This window comes from Abramis brama, assembly GCF_963993115.1.
Source record: "Abramis brama genome assembly, chromosome: 22".
NCBI classification, from domain to species: Eukaryota; Metazoa; Chordata; class Actinopteri; order Cypriniformes; family Leuciscidae; genus Abramis; species Abramis brama.
Genome location: NC_139984.1, coordinates 24,988,480 through 25,008,613, shown reverse-complemented (window position 1 = coordinate 25,008,613; position 20,134 = coordinate 24,988,480). Strand labels below are relative to the sequence as shown.

Here is a 20,134-nt window from a genome sequence, read left to right as displayed (position 1 = left end):
CCATTGGCCTTGTGACACGACGGTGGCCACTTAAAAGAAGAATAAACCTGCCGAGACAGATTCCCATTCACAATGTCGTGCCTGGCCAGCAGTCATGGGAAAGCCACTATCCGATGTCTCCTGATTATGTTGTTTTTCTTGGGTGGACAGATTTCCTCCCGTGGAAACGATGGGGGATAAAGACGCTGTGTTCTTTCATTCCTTTAGGCATACATTCAGGGTATATATGGTATTATCTTCCACAAATACGCTAGTGTGGTAGGTTGAGGGATGAAAGGATTTCTGTTTGATTCTGCTTGAGAGAAAAAAACTATGCAACCATCAACATGCATATATAATGTGTCATTGTCATCTTTAGGCATTGAACGATGTAAGGAACTACAATGAGCTTCACAAAAGGCGGCAGACAAGATCACTGGTCTCTCCCATAATCACTTGCAGCAGGTCTGTAGAGAAAATAAGGGTCTGGCAGCATTAAGAAGTCATTATCTTTAAAGTTACAAGGAAGAACTTTCCTACCAAGTGTCATCTTCAAGACAGCGCTTGAAAGGAGGTCCCGGAGGGGCCAAACGTATCGCCTCTGATCAAGAAACGTAACAAACAGGGGAGCGCATTAGAATTCAGAAGGGCTGGCAGGACACTTGCGTGAGGTGCTTCCATAAACGGAGAGAGAGAGACGGTAGAGATGGCAGACACCCCACATATGCAGATGAGATGCATGACACACTCAGTTTCCACAACAACGGTGCCCAAGGGAGAGCTGCCCTGGTGACAAAGGCTTTGGCAGCCAGAACACCAAGACCTCCTCGCAGACAGCGCTTCATCCAGTCATTCTGTGATCTGGGCTTCAAGAACTTGCCGGAATAAGCACACAGAGTCTGTACAGACTCACTGCTGATACACTAACATAATGGCAAACAATTTTCATATAACCTTTATTGGTAACACTTCAATTGAAGGTTATAAACAAGATGCAATGTAATGCATTATAATATACTATACCTTACAATTAGGGCTGTGAAACGATTAATCGCGATTAATCGCATCCAAAATAAAAGTTTGTGTTCACATAACATATGTGTGTGTACTGTGCATAATTATTTTGTATATATAAATACACACACATGCATGTATATATTTAAGAATTTTTTTTATTTATACATAAAATATTTATATTTATATATAATACAAATTATATATACAGTATATTTAAGCAAATATTTCTTAAATATATACATGCATGTGTGTGTATTTATATATACAAAATAATTATGCACAGTACACACTCATATATTATGTGAACACAAACTTTTATTTTGGATGCGATTAATCACGATTAATCATTTCACAGCCCTACTATCAGTTGCATGTTATTGTAAATAGTTATAATACATCTTAAACTCAGTCGTACCTTACATGGTTATAGCTTTAAGAGTATAATGCATTAAACTAAGCCATGCATTAAACTGTCATGTGTTGCGTTACAATCCATTATGCAATTTAAAGATGTAACTATGAATAGGTATTATAATGCATTGTAATAATGGCTACAATTAATTATGCATGACAAAGTGCATTATTAATATTAATACCAATATTAATTTAATAATTAACAATACATAAACATAAATAATATTGTTTTATATATTTTAATTATTATTATTATTAATGTTATTTAATAACATTATTACAGCTATTATTGCTTATGTTTTATGTATATTATTGCTTATGCAATATGGTTAATTATTAACATTTCACCATTCATAACATTTCAACAATTAAATTAGCATTCATATTTTATATATTTTAAATATATTATTAGTATTATATTAATATTAATAAAATAATGATTGCTTTGCAATCAATAATGTTTAATTAATTAACATTGCAATTAAATTAGCATTTATTTATACATTTATTAACTAATTAATATATGCAATTTATTATTTTTTTAATTTGTAAATATATTGCTAATTTTTAATGTTGGCTATTAATATATATTAAAATGACAGTTGTTTTTATGTTAGCTATACAAATTGAACCGTACCGTAAATTGTTAATTAGTAATATTTAAAAATAATAATAATAATTTAAACGTGAATGGTGATTACCTGTACAAAATAGTTATGCTAATATTACCATACTAAACAACACTAATAATTATTAATTCAATTAAAGTTTTAAAAATTTTAAAATGTGTCTGCATAATATCTGTACAATCCTCATCTTTTCATCCATCACTTGTCCAGCTCGAACCGTCTTAGATGTTCAGCGTGATTGATGGACGCTCTGCAAAACGTTCTGGCGGGACACTCTGGGTGTAGTGTACGGCCCCTACAAGTGTGGCACACGCACGAGGGCAACCTGCAGGGATCGAGAGTTCAGTGTTAATGCGTGTGACTGACCACAGAGAGTGCCGTGTCTGTTGTGACGAACGGACAGATGGCGCCAATGAGAGGAATGAAGCGAGCAGCAGCAGCTGTTTTGGCCCTTCGCTGCGGGTGGAGGATGGAGGTGTGTCCGCAGTTGTCAGACAACGGGGATGACGTCAGGGGTGGCCGCAGATGCCATTGGGCGGGCAGCTGTCCTGCCCTGGCATCAGGTGAGGTTGTGCACAGTTGCGCTGGACACAGCTGTGGCAAAAGCTGGCAAGCAGCATCCGAGGAATGTAGCTGGTCACATCCTCTGTTGGCATCTGGTAACAATCGTACACACACACACACACACAGTCTATAGCTTTGCAAGCGGCCGGCACACATCAGTGACCCTCTTTTCCACTTAACAGTGTCCATTGCTGCGGGATGGAGTCATGTCTGCATGCTGGATATCCACAGCTGTCAAAGAAACACAGGCCACCTCAAAGCAGCATTAAACAAATGAGGCAGAAAATGAGAGAATACCCGACATTACCGTCATTCGGTTTACGAAGACATAAAGCACATAAACACAAGCTGTTTGGAGGGTGTATAAACTTTTATGCTAACACAGCGTCCTTCGCTCTTATGATGATAGCTTATTGGCAATTGTTTCGTTTCGCAATAGCCCGAATAGGTTTATATACAATCGCCATCCATTACAGGCTAATTTTAGACCCTCATGGGTACAGATTTTCCCCCCGGACTCATAGGTTAAGTGCTACTCAAGGGCACTTCTAAGCAAAGTCAGGACTTTGAGGGGGGAAAAAAACCTGCAAGCACCTGGTTGAAAGTGTGCTTTCCTCACAGATGTCCAATGAGCTTCATAGCCAGGGGCTCTTTCAATCAAACCCATCTGCCAGTGCTTTATATGGCCACATAGAGCCAGGGTACACATACGTGCACATTGCTTAGCAAGCTGCCTTGCTATATTCTCCCTAGATATGCAGCTTCCTTCTACGGAGACATATGCTACAGAATTTGAACCAATATAACTCCACATGCGACACAAATAGCCCTTCTCACTTAAAGCGCACTGGAAGCTTGACTTACAATTGACTCAGTTTGAGTCTTACATTAGCATGTTGCTAAGCTAACATGTACACAACACATTAGCATGTACACAACACACTGACAAGCATAAAAATACCTAGCACACAAAAATGAGTGAAAATAGTCCACTTTTAATTACTCTTTTCAGCACTGAAAGACAACCACAAGACAAATATTTAAACTTGCACATCTGCTAAAACTGAATTACATGGAAGTCATTTTTGAATTTACAGCTCCTTTAAAATGTGATTCAAGTAGACAGCACATTAGGTTTTAAGATTTTGAACCAAGCTAGAGTAGATAATTAGATAATTACATGCAAATAGAATATAAGAAATAAACATTAACATTACATTTATAAAATATTAATATGCAATTTTTATAAAAATAAAAAATCTAATTCATATTGGGAAGGTTTTAGGATTCAGTCAGGACACAGAGGCAGAAACTAAATGATAAAGATGATCTTTTACTTGTTCAAGGAGAAGAACAATGAATAGACACAGATTGAGACAGAAACACGGGCACAGTGCCCGCTATAAGAGAGGAGCTGGATGTGACATTTATTTCGTCTTTGTGAGAGAAAGAGAGTAAAGTGAACAGCTATCTGTACTGGCAGATTCAGGTTCAATTTGACAATGAGAATATTAGGTTTTTGCTAAGGAAAAGAAAAAAAGAAAAAAGAAAAAAATCACAGTTACGACATGCTGCAGTCAGTCTTCCTCTTATTTGTCCCTCACAGGTGTGACTCTTCATAATGCCGCTCGGAACGACTGACCATGCAACGAACTTCTGAGGATTCGTTCCGTTCTATACAGCACGCACGCTCCCTAATCACTGCCACCAATCACGGCTTCCGACATTCCCGCCAAGGACTACAAGATGTTGTCAATCATTAATCGTTCTCAATCAGGCGAGATTTCCACAAGGAGAAATCACTTCCTGCCGCCACAACACACCCCCCACCCACCCCACAAGCCTTCCTTCTTGCTCATTGCTTCCAAATGTTATCTGTAATTACCATTCGCTCGGCAAATTAGCTGAAATCAGATCATGCTTCTTAATTAAAGTGACATTTCAGCAGTGGAGGGGGGTACACGTGTGGCTGCGCTAACATGCTAATTAGCCACGCTAACGTGCTAAATGATAAGTGACCTGTAGCCCTCCACCAGCCTTTAGCTTCACCAAGGGAGATCTTCCCTAGGACTTGCGGATCAGACATGACATGAACGTGAATGACTAGTTATTCACAAGCACCTTAATTTCCAGCCGCCACAAGCTGCAAGCTCAGGGCTGAAAAGACACATTAGGAATGACCACATGATGGTTAGCACATGAACTCTGCCGTCACATACAGATATATAGAGTTCTGATTCAGATAGCTTCGACTCTATTTTGCGAACAAATAGTCTCATCCAACGCATTTTCAAGCCGCTTTATTAGATGTTGTCTTCAATTTAGAGTCAGACAAGCTGATGCTTGAGGTTGGAGGGTACAGCTGATGTCAAGGAGGCAGACATATTTATGCATAGAGGATTTTATATGGATATTTTCACTCCTGTGAACCCCAGTAGTGGATTCTATAAAATCACTGACATTGACCTCCTGTGTGCATTGGCCCCACAGGGGCCACATTTCATAGCAGGGTCACACAATACATCTCATAAACACATACATACATACATACATAAACACATACATACATACATACATACATACATAAACACATACATACATACATACATACATACATACAAGTACGGTAATTACCAAATAAATTACCAAATAGAAATTGCCATAACATTATTTTATATACATTTTAATAATATGAATATGATATGATTTAATGCAACTTTGAACATTACAGAGAAACGGTGCTTTAACGGGATCAACAACACGAAAATAGACACTGCATGTAGGCTGATTCTGTCATGTGCCATCACATTTATTTGTGGTTAAAGCCCTTTTTCTTAAAAAAAATTTTTTTTAACGTAATTTTTGTGACATTTGAAGTATGGATATAGAATTTTTGTGCTAAAGTGAAACGGTTTGATTGCGCTAAACCTTTTTTTTTTTTTTTTTGGCTAAATAAAAATCTTTCGTGGGGATAGATAGATAGATAGATAGATAGATAGATAGATAGATAGATAGATAGATAGATAGATAGATAGATAGATAGATAGATAGATAGATAGATAGATAGATAGATAGATAGATAGATAGATAGATAGATAGATAGATACAACTGAACCAAACAGTCTTCCATGTCGCAGTCTAACAGCCCATCATGGGTCTTTGCTTCACAAACATTCTCACTCACACACACTTGTACAGCTGTCTGCAGCCACTAAGATTTAGGCCCCTGATTATATATTCATACAGATGAATCAATAAGGCCTCGCAGCAACTGAAATACTAGAGGAATTACAATGAGCCCACGTCAATAGACTACAGCTTTACATTTCATTAGGGCCAGACCCACACTTTAGCACTAAATGAATAGCAATAAAACAGCACCGCCGGCACAAACACACATCCAAGATCCAGAGCTGGTCCATCTCTTACAGCTCGGCTCTTGAGGGCTCAGACATATTTGGCTAAGGCTCTGCAAAGGAACTAGATTGACTGAGGTGGTCGAGCAATGAAAGGAGCAGGAACAAGATTTGTACTCAATTAACTGACACGTGCCATCAACATATGTACATACACCTTTCTAGCTTTCACCTCATTTGGAACCTAGACACACACAGTGTATGTGCACACGGGCCATTGATTTCTGTCTAATGACACAGGCAGTGCTGTCCAACTTGGGCCCGCTACAGGAAGAGCAAGGTGGAGGAGAAATGTGATTCCGATCATGGGATATCACTCGACATCCGCTGATCCCCCCTCACCACCCCCGCGCACAACCTATATCCAGCCAGCGGTTTAGACATCACACCGGGGTCATATACAAGGACTGAGACAGGATTACTGCATACTTCAGCACAAGCACGTTTGTGTAGAAGTGTGTGTGTGTGTGTGTGTGTGTGTGTGTGTGTGTGTGTGTGTGTGTGTGCATGTGGCTGGTTTTCATATTCTTCAGAGCAAATGTGCCTGACTTTTAGTAGTCTAATACAAATAATAAAACAGTACTGTGGCTGTACCAAGATTCACTGATGGTATCAGATGGTATTACCTTGGTACTTTGATATAAACCATGGTACTGAATGATTTCTACATCTCATATGGTATTTACATAGCACTGTGAAATATTTTAAAGAATAAAAATGTTATTAAAATCATTTGTATTAGTGTTCAAAATACATATTTTTTTACCAGGGTAATCATGTAAATCACAAAAAAAAAGATACTGTACCACTTAATTTTGCCATGTAAACACTATAAATACTGAAATCACTGAGTCCTATGATGAAAATATATTATGATATATATATTTATATATATAAAACCTAAAAAAAAACATACTATTCTATTCTACTCTATTGTCCCTTTCAACCACAACATTATTTCTGTCCGAAAAAGACACCAAACCAAAACCTTTATGAACATCAGTATCCGACCTCAAATGAACATGTACAATCGCATTACCTCCAAAACTAAAAATTAAGCATGCGACTCACCTTTTTCATCCTGCCGCTACGGGTGCCGGTGAAGGCTACGGTGTGCCCGCGATAATCATACGCCGCCACTGACGTCATCCCATCGTCTTTGTCCAGGAACAAAGGGACCCCCTCGATCGTAGTGGTGCCCCCTAGAGGCTGGTTGAAGTCCTGGCCACAAAAGTTGTCATCTATCTGCAGAGGCTGTAGGGAGAGATAAGAAAAAGGCAGAGTTATTAAAGTAGTTAGTGAGTGGGTGTTGGGAGCGATGGTGCCCGGTATGGCATTTTCACTCGTCTTAATCTTCTGCAATACCAATCCATTGCTTGATATTCCTTTGGGTCATTAAAGGCCATATACTGTATTTTCTGTGCTAATGAATCAGCCAGAGGCCCACACTCATACAGATATATTGCAGGATGAGTCCCTGTGCTTGTGCTGCTAGAAGAACGTCAGAAAATATAGAGGACCTGAGGGAAAATCATTCTCAGCTCTTAACTCCTTTGTACGGTAGTGTTGTCACGATACCAAAATTATTGTTTCGATACCGATACCAAGTCAAGTATTGCGATTTCGATACTTTTTCGATACTTTTCCTGAAAAGGGAGAAACACTCTCAAATATCATTGCTGTGCTTTATTTTAAAACCGGGACAACATTCTAATCATAAAACACACTAATAAATGAACATATGAACAGCAGATATATTAAACATTTGAACAAAATATGAAATATCAAAATATAAAAAATAAATTAGAGCAATGACATTCAAGGTAAATTTTTTTATAAATTTAGCAGCATTATCTCATTTATCATAAGAAACATAAGAGCTTTATCTTGATTCTGAACTTTGAATAAAAATATGAACAGCGATTATATTAAACAATGTTTAATATTGGTAACATATGATAAGCCTCATTGGTGATATATTTGGCATGTGGGGAGAGAGTTGTGGAAGGCCTATACTTCATGTTAAACATAAATATATAGCAGCAAAGACAACGTCAGCAGTGTTGACGGCAAAATAGGCTACAGAATAATTCGTTCTGTATTGAGAGGTGCAATATTTGAAAATCGATAATATTTTTTTAAATTACATTTATATTGTATTTATGTCAAAACTTTCAAACATCAAAATGTCATTTATTAATATGTATTCGTGTCAAAATGACATAGAAACATCTTTTCCTATTCTATTTTGCCTGCAAACGCTTCCAACACGCTTGCGTGTCGCGTGAAAAATAGGCGTCGGTTCTATTTCTAGCATGCACGCGTTTTCCGCGCGTCTCGAGCTGCGCCCAGACGCGTGTGTCACGCAGGCAGTTAACATGGGAGCCGAAATAAAAACGGACACGACACGCAGCCAGTGTGTCGCCGGCCTTACAAATCTGGAACGCGGTCATTCTTAGAAGTATCGATACTAATAAATTAAGGAATCGTGACGTTTTTAATTTCCGATTTACTTTTGAAGTATCGGTGCACCGTGCAACAGAGCAAGGTAGGCAACGTACTTCCATATGTCACTCCTCGCGTCATCTTTTTCTACGAGCCATCTCGCTGTAGTGTTTTGTCACATGACACTGACAGCGGCAGGTTCTTTGCTGCGTGCGTCAGGAAAAAAACACAGATGTCCATAGGGAGGCGTTTTTTATTTTTTTATTTTTTTAAGTATCGATACTGATAAATTTAGGTATCATGACGTTTTTAATTTCCGAGTATCGCGATATTGTACGGTAAAACTGCTAACATGGACATGGCCAACATCAAATGTCGCACACAATGCCTTGCAATTCAATGCCTTATGCACAAACAATCCCTAATAGTCCCACACAAAGACGACCACACAATGCACAAAGTGTCCCGGGAGACGTCCTCTCTTTTTCTGGACGACAGACTGGACTCATTAGTAGAGACAAAAGTGGCCATGACCCCTACTGCACCGCATTGCTGCCCAACGGTGCCCCTCATCTTTCACCCAGCGAGGGGTGCCACTGCTGCCAAGGATGACCCGTTCCAGGCAGCGGGAAGGATATTCAGGCTCCCGAACACTGTAGTGGACCAGAGCTGTGCCCTACAACACAAGAGAGCATGTTCTTCCCAAACCCCATGGGAGATGCCGATATTTGCTCTGTAAATAGAACGAACAGAAGGGGATTGGACAAACAGACCAAGTGCATCCCCAAGGTTAGCGACCGTCTGGGTTACACCGACCATCATGCACCTACTGTAATTACAATCGGCCTGCACTCAGGTATGAGCTGGACTCATCTCCTGAGAGAAAACGTTTGTTGCTCACCATTCGCAGTTATTGCCGCTAGGTGTTATTCTCAGTTAGATGAGGAAACATTATGTTGGCAGAGTTAATGACGCTGGTAATGGCGGTTAATGCAAGCCAACCAATGATGCTGGAAATACCACTTGCGTTAGCAAAGCTTGAAAAGTGCTGGCAAGGTCGCGGGGACAAACTACGACTAATGGCAAGTGGATGAGTCCTACCTGGATAATGGCATTGCCCCAGTGCATCAGGGTGTGCAAAATTCAGATTTAAAGAATTTAAATATCACAGGAAGTTGATCTGGAATAACAGGAAGGTGAATGTACTGAATTGCAATTCAACACAGCATTCTGGGAAAGGAAGTGTTCTTCTGATTTATTTTGAGACTTCTTCCTTACATTGCAAATTAAAATGTTGGCTACCTCAAATTACATTTAGGAATTGAAATTTTATAAAGCAATCTCAATTCAATTCTTAATTAATTTAAAGGGGTTACTTCATGAGAAAATGCTACATATGTACACAGCTTCATAACTAAACAAGCACATTTAAACTTGGAAATTCTGTACACTGCTGAAATGTATTGCTTTTGCCTCCTATTCAGCACCCCATTTGAAAACCGTAGAAATAACAGGGCAGTCACCCATAGCCAGTGACCGCGAGCGGCAGCGATGCATATCTATCAGAGATTCTCCAGTATGCCTCATGTAGATTTCTTCTTTTTACCCTTCTTAACTCAAATTACAGCCTCATTTTGGAGCAAAGGGAGAGGGAAAGATGACTAAACAATGTGGACTACAGAAAGGAGGAATGAGTCCAGTGCAGAATGTTTTCGGTGGGAGAAGAAGGGAGACGACGGGTGTCCTGACCCGAAAAGGAATCTCATGTCTCCCATAAATTTCTAATTCGAAGCAGGGCGTTAAGAGACACAGGCATGTTAACAAGTTAAAGACAGACACCATGCGACCACAGTTTCTTGGGCTGGACTGAGACTGTCATCTTCAATATCCATGGAATGCAAGGGGGATGACAGCTGAGATGGAAGGGGGCCGAAATGCCTCTGACAGGCTGGACAGGAAGGAGATGCCTCAGAATTCACTCAGAGAGCATGAACAACAAAAACTTAAAATAACCCATCTGTGCTGATGCCACTGAAGATCAAAACTGACTCTACATGATGATTTTCCCCAACAATTGTTCTCATGTTAACAACCAATCTAAAACTTACTAAATTCTAAATGTATTATTTACTAATTTCAGACTTCAGAAGGATGTTTCAAGCTGACCTTAAAGACATGCTGTTCCAAAGCAGTATGACTATTTTTCTGGAAAACAAAACATGATTTTTTTCAGAGAGGCAAGAAAATCCTTGCCTCTCTGAATGCGGACTAGTGCTGTCAAGCTCCAAAAAGCACCATAAAAGTATTATAAAAGTGATTCATACAGCTTGTGCATTATATTCCAAGTTTGCTGAAGTCATACAATAGTTTTTATGAGGAACAGACAGAAATTATTGCTAGCGACTGATAAAACTCCCCTCAGGGGAGAGGTTGACTGCTTGCTAACTGAATCGCTGAGTCAGTGGGTTGAACTATCATCTGATTTGCTGTAAAGATTTGATTCTAAGAGACAATTGATTCACTAATCAGACATGATTACTTTTCTTATGCTAAGGAGAGCTACAGTGCATCGCTTCAGTAAATAATGACTTAGACTTTTGGCCTGTTCCACATCAAAAAACTATCACATGATTTCAAAAGACTTGGAATATAGCACATGAGTCATTTAAGCTGTAAGTTATGGTGCTTTTATGGTACATGTTTGGTCATTTTGGAGCTTAACAGAATCAGTCCTCAATCACTTTCATTACACGGAAAAGGCCCCTATTCACCTAAAAAAAAAAAAAATCTTCCACAGAAGAAAGTAAGTCCTACAGGTTTGGAACGACATGAGGGACAGTAAATAACAACATAATGTTCAGTTTCGGTTAACTATCCCTTTAAGTTGCAGTAAATCTCTCTAAAGTCTAAAAATACCCCTCAACAGCATGGAAGGTATAAGACAAGGAAGCTGTTGTGTAAATGTATTATCTAATAAAAACAATACCCTCTTATGTGAAGCACAAATATTACCCACAATTCTGAGTAATGCCTGGTTGATTCAGTTAAGCTGATGACTAAGCACCTGATTTCAAGTGACCCAATGCAGACCAGTGGGAAAGAGGAATGTGATGCCAACCCACCTATGCTCACACACACAGACGCACACACACCTCAGAGAGCATCTGTAATCCTGATGTCTTATCGTAACACCATCTGATCGATCTCAAAGCAGACACGATCCAACTTTATCCTCTATCAGTCCATCTCTTTCTTTTCCTGCCTCTCTCTCCATCCGTCCAATGATAGCCTTAGGGATCGATGAGGGAGGCAGGGTTTGACAGGGGGATGTGATGGACACGTCTCAAAGGGTTAATCTGGCAGCATGTTTCAGAGATGCCGCAGGCCTGATCCAGAGAGACAGACACCTGATAGACCAGGTACTTTGGGAGAACATACACAAGAGAGATACAAAGTTCTCAGTCCTCTTTTAGAGAGATAAATACAGTTGTGCTTGTACACAATTTGATTATATTCCATTTTTAACACAATGGATTCAGACGTCAGTCTCGGCTATCACAAAAATACCAAAAGGGATTTGACTTCGGTTATTCGTTCATGTTTATTTGCACAACAATTGGTTATTCATTATTAATATGTATGGTCTGAGACATATACTGTATGTATGTATGTATGTATGTGTATATATATGCAAATAACTCCAGCCTTGGTGAGCTTAAGAGACAGACATACATATATTTACACACATACATTTAAATATATACATATACATATATATATTTTTTTATATACATATACATATGCATATACTGTACATATTCATATACATATACACATCAGTTTGGAAACATTACAAATGTTTATGTTCTTGTCTCTTATGCTCACCAAGGCTGCATTATTTGCTTTTATTAAATGTATGCATTACATTTATTAAAGCATTAATTAAATAAAAATCTTTTGTTACATTTTAAATATCTTCACTGTCACTTTTGATCAATTTAATGAAAAAATATAAAAAGATAACAATATTCTGTCTGTCTTTTTAAGACTCATTGCTGTTAAGTGTCTATAAAGCACGCTCATTTGTGTTCAACATGAATCTTTATTTGTTTACTCAGGTATGCACCAAGGTGGGCAGCCATGTGCGAGTGTGTTTGTTTTACGCGTGTGCATGTGCTCGATTGTCCTTAAACGTGTTTGTGTTGATGCGTGTCTATGTGTGTGCTTGTCCTTAAATGTGTTTGTAGATGGTGGAACACATAAATGAAGATAAAGAGAGGCTGCCAAAATCTTAGGACGCATGGCCTAAGAGAAAGAGAGAGAGCGAGAGATGAGTGGAGGGATGGCAGGCTGCCAGCCTCCTGTTTTGATTGGTGATGGTGGAAATGCAGCGGCTCAGCCGTTTGCCCTTTGTTTCTTTCAAACAGCCAATGGAGGCTCTCTAATTGGGTCTTAATGGTGCTTGCGCTAAAGCGAGCCAGAATTCAGGCACTCTCTCTGCTGCTCTCTCTGGCATTAACAGCATTAGACAGGAGAACATCACAGATTCCCAAAGCATCTGAGGCTTATCTAAAAATACACGTCATATTAGCATGGCCATCATGAGCTGTCGTTCAGCTTTGTATAATGGTGTTATTTATAAAGCTGCTTCCACTAAGCAATCCTATTGACCCTCAATCTAAAGTCCTTTAGTAGGACGTAATGTATTTAGGTTGTCTGTCCCGTCATTTGATTAAGGAAAATGCTATGACTTTCATGTAGCTCAACTGGTAGAGCAACACTGGAGGTCTCGGGTCTTAGCTAGACGCTAATGTTCATTCTCTGAAAAATCACAACGCACATGTGTAGTTGACATAACATGTCTGTTGACGTTTTATTTTACTCACCATTTACTCTTAAGTTTTTCCCCATTTTAAAATATTTAAAAATCTTTTTTATATATATTTTTGTCTCTAATTCACTGTAAATGGTCAACTGTTTTAAAAGTTTAGTTAATCTCTCAATTAACATGAGGTCATAAAAAAAACACATGTACATTAAGGTCGGTAATTTGGGATGCATTTATTTGATCAAAATACAGTAAAAACAGTAATATTGTGAAATATTAGTACAATTTAAATAACTGTATTTTTATATATTTTGCAATCCAATTATTCCTGTGATCAAAGCTGAATTTTCAGCATCGTAACTCCAGTCTTCAGTGTCACATGATTTGCTGCTAATGAAACATTTCTTATTATTATCAATGTTGAAAACAGTTGTGCTGCTTAATGTTGTGGAAACAATATTACTTTTTTTCGATGAATATTGATGAGTATTTGATGAATAGAAAGTTCAACAGAAGAGCATTTATTTGAAATAGAAATCTTTTGTAACAATATAAATGTGTTTAATGTCACTTTTGATCAATTTAATACATTATGAATTATTAAGGAGTTAATTTGAATAAAAATATTCATTTCTTTAAAAAATATTTAAATATTATTATATATTAATAATATTGAACGGTAGTGTATGATTCTACATTCTGTCGGACTGCTTCCAGTTTCTGCAGTCCTGATGCCTGTTCCTGCCTGTCTTCCTGTAAATATTTAAGTACATGCTACACAACTGACAAACTAAGTTTCTTTTCCACATTTCATGACTTACAGTAAGGTTAAGTCATTGACAGGCTGTAAGATGACAAATGCTGGTTTATACAGACAGATGTATAATCAAACACACATTCACACATGCATTGTGGTTCTGCTGTTTACCCAATACCCACGGCATGGCTGTAAGTCAAAGCGATTTATCAGTCTAGGCTTTCACCTTTAATCACCTGTGGACTCTCTCTCTCTCTCTCTCAGTCTCCATTCCCCTTTCACTCCAGCCCCTCGTCTGGCATTAAAAAAGGCACTTGTGATCTTTATTGTTTGACTTTATAACGTCTGCATGAGACTGTCGTGGAGTGAGAGCAGGTGTTCACTGCATGGAGGCACTGGAAAATATCAGCGGAGAGCAGAGGAGAAGTGTGCACCGCTGATCTTCTGGACTAATTTTGAATTAAAGCTGTATATTTAAAAAATACCCCTCAAAATGATGATATTAAAATGGTGACTTATAGACTTAAAAGAGAGTGAATGAGTCACTGAACAGGAGAGAGAAAAAGAGATTCAGTGTTATGTCCTGTGTAGTCTAACAGTCAAACTTGTGGTCCACACTGCAGTTTACTCTGGCCAAGTATTGTAATGTAATCTTACGGGATAGTTCAATCTGGCATAATCTGGCATAATGACCATTTGAAAGCAAAACCTAAAAACTAGATGCACTCAAGAATCTCATTAACTAAATAAAACAATAATAATTTGAATATGTTTCAAAGATCTGATATCAGGTCCCTTGAAAATTTGGCCAAATCCAGCGACTAGTTCTTTCTCGAAAATAATCCTTGTAGCACTCTGGGAAGTTTTATATGAGTTTGTTCCAAAACTATAACAACATGCCCAAAAATAATAATAATTGCATAGCAGCAACCAAATAGGATTGGAACTGGTGATTTCGGCGATGGATGGATGGATGGATGGATGGATGGATGGATGGATGGATGGATGGATGGATGGATGGATGGATGGATGGATGGATGGATGGATGGATGGATGGATGGATGGATGGATGGATGGATGGATGGATGGATGGATGGATGGATGGATGGATGGATGGATGGATGGATGGATGGATGGATGGATGCCCGCCTATGAACGCTGCTTGGGCGTGCATGCCTTCTAAAGCAGAGACTATGTATAATATCATAAGGCTGACTGAAGGAGGCAAGTGCAACTCTGAGCCGCACACATGTGCTAATGTGTAACGTGTGCGCTTGTGTCATTTAACTAGCAGCAGGCAAAAGCTGTGGGACAGATGTTCATATCTCCTCACCACTGACCTGACACCGCACACGCACCCCAGACACAGCCTGATCACACTCGCACATACAGATTCCTCAGACCAGTGCCTCACAACGCAAACACATTTCCAAGCAGAGCACAGAGGCCTGATTATGAGACTGCCCATGACCTGCTCTCGGCCCCATGGCATCTGGCACAGACAGAACACACATGCACAACACTTGTGCTCTCTCGGTTTCACGGTCTCTCTCTCTAACACGGAGGTTAAGCGATTATGCATTTCACTGATCTATAAATCAACATAAACTGAATAGGAGAGCAAAGGTACAAAAATGCTTCCATATGAAAGCAGAGACAGTTTTTTTGTTAGTTGGGTAAATCTCATAAAACCTGTCAAGAACTTTCTCAGGTCATATTTTAGCAATTATAATTGGGGAATAAAAAGCCTATTGGAGGAGCATTGAATTATTTGAATTGTGGCATCATTTAAAGGGATACTCCCCCCCAAAAAAATTTGATTGTCATCATTTACTCACTCTCAAGTTGTTCCAGACATGTATGAATTTCTTTCTTCTGCTGAACACAAAAGAAGATATTTTGAAGAATATGGTTAACCAAACAGTTCCATAGTATGAGGGAAAAAAATATTATGGAAGTCAATGAGGACCAGCAACTGTTTGGTTTCCAGCAACTGTTTGTCAGTTAATTTAATATCTTCTTAAATCATGCAAAATCATTTTTTCTTTTGATTTTGTGTTAAAATATGGCCCAGAATCCAACACATATTTTTCCTGAGATTTTCCCAGTTTGTCAGTATATTTGAGAGCAGTGTGATCTACAGTCTTCATACGGTTCAGATTAGGATAACAGAACAAAAAGTTTGGCACGGCATCCCCAAATCTGCACTGCCTCTCATGAGAAACAACCTGTAGAGGCTGAATGATTTGCACGATCACACGTATGTTTGGCACGCTCAGACGTCAGGCCTTTCAGACCTTCCATTGAAAGCAGCTGGTCCTATTCTTAATATGCAGGGTAGGAAATGCAATTTAGGCCAATTTCTCAACATTACTGACCCACTTCCTGCCTGATCGTTTCCCATTAAGATTCCAGTGAACTTAAACGTGTGCCGAAACACTCTGTGTGTTTGACCCGTGCATGTGTGTAATTATTTGGATCTCGTTTTGTCTGAGTGTTGTTTTAAATACAAAATACATAAAGAACAAATAAATCATCTGCTTAAATGACCAAAAAAACAATGCCATATGTTAAACCTAAAAACATGAATGAAAGTTTTTCATTATAATCTATGTCAATCTAAATAACTTTGCATCATATTATATCTAATAGGTTAATAAAGGAATGAAACAAGTTTAAAGTTACATAAAACTCTTAACTTGTGAATTCTTCTACAGCATACCTATCTGCAAACCATTTTCACAAATAACAGTAAGAATTATTTTACATATATTTTCATATAATGTCTTATTCAACATCTTTTTGCATTTACGTGTTTTTGATTGTTTAATGTATTTTCATTACACATGGAACTATTATATTTAGTCTGAATAACAAGCTCTTGACTGTTAACCAAATGCTGTGAGTCATACGCGCAAGCCTGTGTGCGCGTCTGATCTCTAAGCTCACGAAGCTGATCTGAGGCTTTTAACATTGTTGTCCCAGCAAAATCATCAGATTATAATCTACATAATCTAAAATTAAGCATCCCATAAACACTAATCCAGTTACAGCGCAGACACAGACTTTCTCCCAAGAGCGTGCTGCATTTCCGGCTGGAATCATCTGTATTCAAGAGCTCTGCTAAGCTACGTTCACATACAGCAACAGAGTAATGAGATCTGAGATACATCTCTGTTGTGCGCGAGTACATGAGAAAGCAATGAGCGGTTTCATTAGTTTCCATTCAGCGGCTCTATGGTAGCCATTGGAGGCCCCGCTGGGCGCGTTCTCTTCGACAACAAGGCCATAAGAGGGACATAACATTGAGAGAATGTGAGTCTGCCGTTTGACGCCCGCTCAAGAAGAAAAACTGGAAACGGCACTCCAAGACTCAGCATGGTGAGCCTGCGAGCTTCCAACAGCACTATGCTAAAGAGCCCTGATCAAGCTAACATAATGTTTAGCATGCTGTGAAATTGCCTGATGCCAATTTATATGCATTCTGCTGTAAGTCCACGCAAGAAAAATTGCCTCTGGTGACCCCTGCAAAAGATACATTAATTCATGACCAGACAGGAAAACAATAAAATTGGCACCAAAAAGCATTTTGACACTTATCTGACTTGTGTAATTGTCATTGTATTACATTACATAACAAAATCAAATCATGCAGCATCTGTAAACAAATGATGCAAGAGCTTTTCTCAATATCAGTGTGTGTGAGTGTGTGCATGCATGCGTGCGTGCGCGTGCATGCATGTATTATGGCTGTTAAAAATAACATTTTAATTTCTGCAATTAATATGTTAAAACTATTTTGATGTGATTAAGGCAGCATCCATTTTATTTTCCTGGCGAACAGAAAATTGCCATTTAAACTGTTAAACAGAAAATTCATTTATTTTTGACACTGCTAATATACACACACCATTTGCCATTGGTTTGACATTTTATCACATACTTCAAAAACATTCATACATTTGTATGTGTGGCTTAAGTTCGGGGGTTTAAACAGGTCTTGTGATCCTCATAGTGGGACTATGAAAATTTGAGAAAAAAAAAAAAAAAAAAAAATTTCACACAAATGTATACATGACTGTTAAATATTTACAATGCAAAAGTACTTAGTAACTAAAATTAAAAATAATTTTCTTCAGGTTCATACATTTTAAAGGAATTAAAAATACACTTGAGTATAATATTTGTATATGTTTATTTTAAAATATATTGATATTATTTAGATTAATATTTTAAACTTCAGTACAGTGAACATTTTTTAATTTAGCATAATATGAACTTTTGATATTTTAATTAGGGTTTCCAACCTACAGTAGTACACAGAACTGGTCCTTGACATCAAAAAGTTTGAAAACCCCTGGCTTTAGTGTCCAAATATGTTTTGGGGCCACTGCTGTTGCGGATCAGATCCAGCTGGTATCTAGCTGATCAGATCTAGCTTTTGGTGGGAAAATGAAAAAAACAAACAATCTGTTTGGTAGAAAATATCAATGAAAGAATCAAATTGCATCTACAGGCTCATTTGCTAAATGTACTGTATCATGGTTATCAGCAAATGTCTCCCAGGAGCAATATCAGGGCTTTAAATGTCCAACATCAGATGAAGGTACTTGACTCACAAACATTGTCTATTCAAACCCACAATCAGCAAAGCCTTAAAGCTGTTTTTCCCCACTCACTTGAACAAAGAGCACAGTCATTTTGGCATTTGAAGCTGTAACTGTTGGTTTCCATTAGCTATTAGAATTTTTCTGTCTAAATACACTGGATCCACCCCATAAAAACACAAGTTGCAAGGTTGTGATGGCACCCAAAAGGGACATCCAACCCTCATTATGCACCCAAAACAATTTATGTTTTCCTGGAATCTCTGACCTCAGCGTCCAGTAATGCTCCATCATCTAATCATACACCCCCTCATTACATGTGGACTCGAGAGAGCCTGCTAGAAACATTTCAGACAACAGCTAGCTTGAAGAGAAAAAAAAAAACATAATAATAAAGTTCTAAAAGCCACCGTGACCTCTTCGGAGTGTCACAAAACTCCCAAAGGATCTCCAGCTTGGGTCGAGGTGCCAGGAATGAGGAATGGTTTTGTCCTTTCAAAAGTGGTTCACCATCTTTCTTTCCAGGTCATGCTAGTTATGCTCGGAAATGTGCTTACCAAAAGTGGCTGGCCATTACTCACAATGATTTAACAAGTATTCATGGAAATCACAAGATTATTGCTGAGCTTTTCCTGCATAATCTCGAGACGGATTGTAGTTCTCCAACCCCGCTGAAAGACCTGTGAACATGTGGTTGCCAAGTACTGTATGCAATGTTCCTGGAACAACATTCTAGTCAAATAGTCTCAACTCTAATCTTAACCTACCCCTAAAATCATAGGGCAAAGCTAAATTATTAATAAGAATGTTGTTTAAGCTAAAAACCAAACCACATCATTAACCCGAAAATCTCACTGGTTGACAGGAATGTTTTCACGCAACCAACAAGACGCTGATCCAAAAACATATTATACTTGATGAAAGCACTAGCGTTCAGCCTTCTTAAATAGCTTAATCAGAAACATTTTTGATTGTGGTTCACCGACGATTTAAAGAACTGTGAACGTGATGTCAAGTACAAACCATTCCTAGATCAATATCAAATGCCATCCTCCTAACCCTAACTTAAAACTAAAATCAAAGGGCAATGACTATCTGATAAGTTGTTCAACCCCTAAACCAAAGGTTAACAATAAAATATGTTTGGTTGATAGGAATGTTGCTCCAGGACAAATGAGGTTGATCATAGTTATAACTTAATTTCGACAATAAAATTACTGAGAAATATGGTTAAAGTCAAAAATGAGTCAATGAGACAATAATTAAAACATACTGCTCACAAAAAAAAAGATACAATTTGACAGAATTTTACAATTTTAGTAAAATTGCCTGTTACTGTCTGAATATAACAATGAAATATTGACTACATTTAAAAGATATTTATTTTCATTTAAAAAATATGGCTTTAACACTAATATTTATGGTAAGTGTCCCCACTTGCCTTCTTAAATAGATAACCATTGGAAAAAGTGATGGCT

At 38.2% G+C, this 20,134-nt stretch overlaps 1 protein-coding gene across 1 annotated transcript in view; it reads right to left on the bottom strand.

Moving 5' to 3' along the window:
- plxna1a (plexin A1a) overlaps positions 1-20,134 on the bottom strand; it is a 207,445-nt gene that overhangs the window by 158,508 nt on the left and 28,803 nt on the right. The window contains exon 3 of the mRNA XM_084099972.1: positions 7,091-7,273. Within this exon, the coding sequence (XP_083956098.1) occupies positions 7,091-7,273 (183 nt within the window). The remainder of the gene's footprint in view (positions 1-7,090; positions 7,274-20,134) is intronic.